Source organism: Cibotium barometz, chromosome 23, assembly GCF_041138505.1.
Source record: "Cibotium barometz isolate CiBa-2024 chromosome 23, ASM4113850v1, whole genome shotgun sequence".
Classification (NCBI taxonomy): domain Eukaryota; kingdom Viridiplantae; phylum Streptophyta; class Polypodiopsida; order Cyatheales; family Cibotiaceae; genus Cibotium; species Cibotium barometz.
The window spans coordinates 10,093,703-10,102,010 of NC_141068.1; the positions used below are offsets into that span (position 1 = coordinate 10,093,703).

Genomic DNA, 8,308 nt, shown 5'->3' on the forward strand with positions numbered 1-8,308 from the left:
ATTTCGGCACTGGTAGTCCCGTGAGGTTGGAAGAGTTCGGAGGGGATTTCATGCAAGTATGCTGCTATTGCCTATTAGAGAGAGGCTCTTACACCTTTTATGCACATGCGTATCAACGATGACGTCGCGGAGCATACCTTTTATGCACATGCGTATCAACGACGACGTCACTCTGTTAGCTCCTAGCTTCTACTAGACCCGAACTGTACTGAGGATGCAACATCCAATTCTGTGGAGCCTTTCAGTGTTAAACAGAGCAACGAACTGCAGACGTAGCTAGGGAAGCTTGTAAGATGGCCACCACAGTTTGATACGTGGAGAGAGAAAAGATATCGCAAGGGGATCAACTAATCATTAGTGAGCTTGGTGAGCTGGTTGCTGCAGTGGTGGAGGTGAGTTCCCAAAAAATTGACCAAAATACAGGCAAAAAAATCAATTTACAAGCTGAATTTAAAGAGCCCGAATGCGACTAAGCCATAAATATGCCCAAGAAATGCATTGTTTAAGTCATAATTAATGGGCTTTCTGATAACAATGAGGTTGTTTGGGAGATAAAATGTACTATGGCATTGGCAAGTCATTCTAGTGCCAGCCAGTGTTTGCTCCCAAAATGTCTCCAGTCAAGGCTTATGTCAAGCTGCCTGCTAATGGCACCATGTAATAGAGACTTGCAGTTAGTTGAAGATTAAGGAGGTTCTTATAACCAACAAGAAGGCTGACATTTACACATATGATCCTTTAATTTTTCCCACCTTCACATGAAACACATACACGACAGCGACTTCACTCTGGGAAAGGTTTGCGTTAGTGACATCCAAGCCGCGTTGCTGAAAGATGCTCAGAATGCTGCAAAATAGGCCAGGGATCTTCTCCAAGCAGCCAATGGTGATGTAAATCATATCATGGTCTTTGAAAACCGAGACTTGTACTTGAGTTGCGAGTTCACGATTTTCTTCATTGAACGACTTTGAGCAGTGATTTGTTTGGCTGAGAACTGCGGTCATTATGTGCATTTTCATCTTCAAGATGTGCAGCCTTTTCTCGAGCGATTGAATGTAATCACAAGCGTCATCAATTATGAGGCATCTGTGCTTCTGCAAGACAGAAACACTTGTGAGTGCTATGAACCGCAAAAGCTACATGCTAATCTGGGACACCATATATACGCATGTGATGGGTATTACCTCTAGAATACCATACATGCACGTGTGATCGGTATTGCGTACATGTAGTATACTCTCTACTGCTATACATGGAAAGGAAATAGGTGTATGTACATGTACGACACCATATATGTGATGGGTGCTACATCCATAAATACCATACATGCACATGTGATAGGTATTGGGTACGATACTCTCTACTGGTATATGGAAAGGAAATAGGTGTATGTACGTGTAGGACACACGTGTAGGACACCAATATGTATGCATCATGTGCTAGGCCCCTATTCTTATACCCACATATATATATACTATGTGTTTTTTTTTAAATCTTTGTGCTCGTGTGTGTGCGCTTTCGTGCCGCTGTCAACAGCCAGCATGCTTTGAACCGAGCACCTCATGTATGGGACTTCAACACCTTACCTCTAGGCTATGTCTCCATGTTTTATATATACATGAGATAAGTATGATGTTTAACAACACAATAATTTTAATGTAGGTAGTAATTAGGGTGATATGTACTTTTGGTGAGCTATAAACATATGTGATTTGTTAGTACCTTTAAACTTTAAAGACTATATACAGGTTGTTTAATGAAAAAGCCCCCTTTTGCGGGAATGTAGCCGAGCTAGAAGCTACACCACTCTCATACACAATCCTACGGTTTCAGGGCTCGAACCCTCGACCTCTGATGATGACCTGAGCTACTAGAGCAAGTGCCCACTCATGATGTGGCTTTATTTTGAGGCCCCCTAATTGCCAGCAGTCGTTGGGTGACCAGGTGAACAACCCCTATTTAGTAATGGTATGGTACTCCTAATGATATTTGTGGCACACGTGAGACTCAACGCATTACACCCTAATTTGGCTTTTATCAAACATACACAAGCCAATCATAAGTCAATGTATCAAAGATTTCGTAAGCAAAATGTAACCTGAGGAGGGTGCCTCGGAAGCAATGTTCGGAGTGTAGAGAGGAGGCCGGTCATCTGCTTTCGTCGGTGGTTCTCACATGCCACCTTTGATTTCAAGGTCTGCTTGGAGGGGCTGGCACGGAAGGGTGGAGCTGGCGATGCTGATGTGATATTTCCACGTGGTGGATCATGATTGGTACATGGTCTATCAGTATGAGAGGTTGAATTGGATCTATGTTGGGCAGCTGGCCGTACCTTATTTGGACGCCGTACGATGATGCGATCCAGGCCGTTGGATACATGCCATTTGCGTTTACGCGCGGATGGCGGTGATGCAGGTGGAGCAGTTGTCCTCGTCTCATGGGTGGGAGGGGGTGGCAAGGTGGAGGGGTTGTGGGGTTGTGCCCGTTTGAGCAAAAGCCGGCGCAGGAGGCTAGCATCAAGCACAGGGGGAGGGGCACAATCTTTAGATACTAGATCAGAACTAGGGCAAGGGGAACTGATAAAGGAAGGCCAAGGATCATCATCAAAACTGAGAGGAGAAGTAAGCCTTGCAGCACAGGACGAGGGGCGTAATGTGCCCAACTCGGGCCACATCTCATGCAGTAGCTCAACGTCGCGGAAATATTGATTCATGGCACTATCTATGAGGCTGTCAGCAATCCCACTAGCGATCAGATTAGCAGCAAAAGAAGCACTAAGAGACTCGCGAGCTGTGTGAAGGAGGTCCGAAGTCGCGTTCACTCAGCGCAGAGAGAGGTGTTCACTGTTCTTGTGATTGTCTCCTTGGTCGCATTTGTAGTGCAATCACGTGCATTTAGATCTGCGAGGAGGACTTCTCACATGCAAGATCACGCCCAAGTGGCGACATTTTAATGCATTTCCCATCGTTCGTGAATCGTGAGGACTGCCTGTTGCCATTTGCAAGTACCCATGAACCCCCTTGGTCTCACAAAACAAATCTGAGGCTCTTGGAGCAAACGTTATGGCCGTAGAAGATCCGATCACTTCCCAATTTACACGTTGATGCTATTCAAATATTTTAGCCTCCAATTTACACGTTAATACTATTCAAATATATTAGCCTCCAATTCCCAATGTCCCTGTTGCTATTCATCAAAGATAACTCTAAGCAGCCTTTTTATCTTATATATCTCGAGCATTCCCATGCCATATTTTTACAATGAAGCCAGCTTTCACAATTTCACACTTCCCAATGTCCATGTTGCTACTCAAAATTTTACCAACCTTTAACCATGGGAGCCCAAATTGTCACGCTATTGATTGGTTTTATTTCTTTTGTAGTGTTCATGTGTAGACAAGAAGCTCCCACTAGCTAGCTTATCAATGATTATAATTGGTAGTTAGGGGAAGTTCTTGAAAAGCTAGTAGGACCACTTGCGACCTCGAGAGAGTAGACACGAGGATATCATTATAAAAATCCCATATATCGCATGCGTTCAAGATGTAATTTTCAATCCTCTACTTCCAGTTTTTTTAAGTTTTGAATGACTTGTATGTTTGCATGCTTATTAAATTACAATCAAATAGGGAATCTTGAAAAGTTTAACCTATTAACGGCCAATTCCCACGTTTAGAAAAATGGACAACCGGTTGTTGTCACTTCAACTCCTGCAAATTTGAAGCATTCACTTCGCAACCACACAATTGCTCTCACCAAAACATCTTAATATAGACTCAGCTCTTGATGTTTGTGGGTTTTAAAAAATGTCTCTTAGGAACCAATCTTTAAAATGTTGATTAAGCTTCTACAATTGTAAATGATTGTTTTGTTGATGTCATGTGGCAATTATAACAAGGGCTAAGTAAAGAGCACATAGTTGTAAGGTGCATATATACAAGAGAGAAGGTGAGGCCCTTAATTTAGAATAAAAGAGAAATGTACTCGTGCCTTGCAATAAATTGAGAAAGGAAAGGTTCAATAAAGGATCGATTGGTGAAGAGTCGTGCGAATCTAGCTCAAATATCCTCATAGGTAATACACATAAGTAAAGTGTGTTGCTTGTCCCTTGATTCAATTCAACTCACATATTTCTTGCCTATACAATGACTTATGGAGGAGGATTATCTTGTGGGTTGCCAAAGTACATGGTACTAGCCAAAGAAGGTAGGGTTGTGCGATGCTCCTCCTAGTAGCCATGAAAGTGCTCTAAGAGAGAGAGAGAGAGAGAGAGAGAGAGAGAGAGAGAGAGAGAGAGAGAGAGAGAGAGAGAGAGAGAGAGAGAGAGAGAGAGAGAGAGAGAGAGAGAGAGAGAGAGCATTTTTCCTTCAACCTTTCATCTCATTAATAACTTCCACTTTATTGACGCATGCTATGGAAAGCAAATAAATATTTAAAACTTGCTTCAAAAAATGTAAATCTCAAGGAATGCAATTTATAACATGTAAGATGGCATAGAAATTTAACACATTGGGTTTTTTTATACACTTACCAATACAATTTATATATAATTTAGTGGTTTTCTATGGTACAATAGAATATGTCTTCAATAAGGATAAGAAAAAGGTACTTTGTCAAATTAGAATGACTTGTTTATGTTTGTACATTTAATCTTATAATTATTACAACTCATTTTACAAGGCTTTTCTTGTTTATGAGTTATTTTGTCCTTCTTTTGTGGTTTCCTATTATGACTTTGGCCATTTTACTTTTTATGACATTGGCCATATTGCTTGTAAAATCAATTCTAAATGACCATTCACTTCCTTCTGGTCATGGTGTGAATCACATTAGGAACATTAAATCCTTCTATGTGTGTGTGTGTGTGTGAGAGAGAGAGAGAGAGAGAGAGAGAGAGAGAGAGAGAGAGAGAGAGAGAGAGAGAGAGAGAGAGAGAGAGAGAGCATTTTTTCTTCAACCTTTCATCTCATTAATAATTTCTACTTTATTGAAGCATGTTAAAAAATAAAATTTCCTTCATTTTTCCTTCAACCTTTATCTCATCAATAATTTCTACTATATTGAAACTAGCTTTCAAGGAATGTAAATATCGAGGAATGCACTTCATAACACATAAGATGCATACAAATTTAACACATTGGGTACTTTATAGGCTCACCAATTGAATTTATATATTTAAGTAGTTTTCTATGATTTAATAGAAAATGTCTTTCAAGATCGATAAAAGAAAAAAAAGTACCTTGTCAAATTTTAATGACTTGTTCATGCTTGTACAATTAATCTTGTTCTCACTGATTTTATAAGTGATATCCTCTTTGTTTTGTGTCTATCTATTAGGACCTTGGCCATATTGTTTTTGAAAAAACACATTCTTATTATCATGGTGTGAATCACATTGGCCTTCTCTACTTTTAATCCTCCTATATATAGGAAGAAGGAATAAGTAAAAGGATACTTTCTTATGGTCATGGTGTGAATCACATTAGCCTTCTCTACTTTTAATCCTTACTGAGTTAACCTAGTCTCTTTGAAACTTGAAGAAAAACAAATTCCTTTATTAGTATTGTAATTGAGAAAAAATAGTGGCTTCAACTAGAAAAATAGTATGTAGATGATTAAATTAAAAAAAAGGAGCCAAAAATAGACTTAAAGAGACAAGAAATTACTTGAGTGTGCTTGGTTATCATGCATCTAGATGTGGTAAACGTGTTTGAAAAACATTACATGCCCATAACATTTATAATCCTCAAAAGTGGATAAAAAATGTTTTAACGGCCTTAGTTTTGAGAACTAGAAAAAATGAATAAATTTAGGAATTTTTGGAAGATACATGCCATTTCTTAAATTAGACATAGTTCTAAGAAAAGTTTGTATTGTATTTATAGGCATGCTAGAAAAAATATTTAGGGTGTTACGAAAATTAGGTTTAAAACTTAAATGAAGGCCATGGAGAAAGAAATTTTTTTTTTTCCATGTGTGGTTATCATTTTTGTTTCAACCAGTATCAAATGTTGATAGTTTTTTCCTGAAAAAAGCGTGTTGGAAATCAAAGTATCTAGGGTGGAAAAAATACTAACTTAATCAAAGAAGATGAATATCGGGCAAGAAAGACCCATAAATCACTTCAATGCATTCATCAATGTCATTCTCTGGAAATGAGAACCAATTACATGCTTCAATAGCTTCAAGAGCATTGATGATGCACTTTGCTTGCACACTCCATGTGAATGGCACAACCTATGTGACTAGACATTTACATGTGAACACTTTATATTACCCATGATGTCACACATCCTTTATCTTATATTCACTAACCATCAAGTATCTCGGTTGTTGTTGCAAGATCAGGGTGTCCAGTTTTGTCAAGTTTATGTTGGACTGGGACAATGCTTGGAGAGCAAATTTGGGGGGGCAAGGCACTTCAAAGGAGATTAAGCAACTAATAGAAAATACACGTGCACTCAAATTAAGAAAATATAAATTAAATTCTTATAAATTAGTCTAATTAATCAAAAATATGATGAAATGATAAAAATGAACTTTCCATACTTAGAGTGATCTAAGTTTTTTTCATAGATGCACCATTACAAGTGCACTAGTCCCTATAGGTTTTAGATGATTTACATCAAAAATATAATTTTACTAATTAGATTATTAATATTTGTAGGCCTTCTCATTGCCTAGGAGAATTTTGAAAAAGAGATGATTAAAAATCCAACCATGGGATTTGAAATTTTGACTAACCACCACATTCACTAATGTCTCACTGTCTACCACTCTTTTGATCTATAAAATTGAGTATTTTAAGTGGTATTTATTGTGGGTATAAAAAGTGGCATATATTATAACACCTTCAAGACCTTGAAATATTTAAAGAAAATCTACAAATAGCTTAAAATTTTCTCAAAAAAATCAAGTTAAGCTCTATATTATATGAAAATCTAGGGTCCAAAGTGGGAATCTGATATAAGTTTAAATGTAAAAGATATTAGCATTTTATGGAGTCAGTCCAAATTTGGGATAGGGTGTATACATTGATTTTGTACCTAAGAAACTGAGGACTTTTGACTATCTAATGCTTAATCACATTATGCAAATATATTCCCAACTTTGCATGTGATGTTTCAAAAAAAGAAGTTGAAAGGAAATTCCTTTGTTAGCTAGGAGAGATTAGCCACTAAAGGTAAACAAATGTCTTTTTCAAACTGTTTACCAGGTACCTGAGTGGACAAAATTGGGCACCCTGATCCTACAACCACCCATCTATAGATTCAAATCCTTATAGACCTCACATATTTACATAATTTCACACATCCTTTATCGTATATTCACTAACCACCAAATATATCTAGATTCAAGGCCTTATAGACCTCACACATTTACATCATTTCACACATCCTTTATCTTATATTCCCTAACCATCAAGTATCTATAGATTCAAAGCCTTATAGACCTCACATATTTACATCATTTCACACATCCTTTATCTTATATTCACCCACCAAATATCTATAGATTCAAGGGCTTATAGACCTCACACATTTACATCATTTCACACATCCGTTATCTTATATTCACTAACCACCAAATATCTATAGATTCAAGGCCTTATAGACCTTACACACATGTAGCAAAAACAAAACGGCCATGGCCCAATTCAATCACACAAAATCTATCACCATGTTAAATTCAATTGAATTTCTTCGAAAGATCATAATAGAAAAACATGTAGCACATGAATTTCACTAACCACCAAATATCTATAGATTCAAGTGCGACTTAGGAATTAGCCATAAGCCTCTATGCATAGTCTTTAGAGAGCTATGAATCTCTCTAGAGGTGGCCATATGCATGAGACATATGCATAAGCCTCATGCATGAAGCTTATACCTAGGCATGCAAGGTATCTTTCAATGCCTGCCGGGTGCTACCTAGGCATGCCGATAGCTTTCGATGCATGCCAAGTGCTACCTAGGCATGCTGGTAGCTTTCGATGCATGTCGAGTACTACCTAGGCATGCTGGTAGTACTACAAGAGAATGAGAACATAGACGCGCATAGTTGAGTTGACATGCTCCTCCATATGCTCAATGTGGGTGAATGTAATATAAATGGCTCTTGAATGTGGTGAGATTGGAATTATATGCCACCATCTCTTATTGTCAATTATTGGTTGATACACAACCTATTCAAGCACAAAGGTACATCATACAAAAAAAAATATATCTCTACTATTTGTAAATGCATATATTGTAGTTACCAATAGTTAAATGCATCTGTTCACAATGTTGTGGTGACACTAGAGTCCC

General features: G+C 38.0%; 1 protein-coding gene across 1 annotated transcript; it reads right to left on the bottom strand.

Annotated features, from left to right (window-relative positions):
* Positions 1 to 487: 487 nt before the first annotated feature.
* On the bottom strand, positions 488 to 2,815 carry LOC147625612 (uncharacterized). The gene is made up of 2 exons (XM_086817804.1): positions 2,099 to 2,815; positions 488 to 1,094 (listed from the first exon to the last, which is right to left on the bottom strand). The coding sequence occupies exons 1-2, from the start codon at positions 2,711 to 2,713 to the stop codon at positions 723 to 725; spliced, it is 987 nt and encodes a 328-aa protein (XP_086673930.1). The 5' UTR covers positions 2,714 to 2,815; the 3' UTR covers positions 488 to 722.
* Positions 2,816 to 8,308: the final 5,493 nt, after the last annotated feature.

Coding starts and splice junctions, on each gene's coding strand:
- LOC147625612 (XM_086817804.1), bottom strand. CDS start 2,713: ATGAATCAATATTTCCGCGACGTTGAGCTACTGCATGAGATGTGGCCC. Junction 1,095..2,098: donor TTCCGAGGCACCCTCCTCAG/GTTACATTTTGC, acceptor TCTGTCTTGCAG/AAGCACAGATGCCTCATAAT.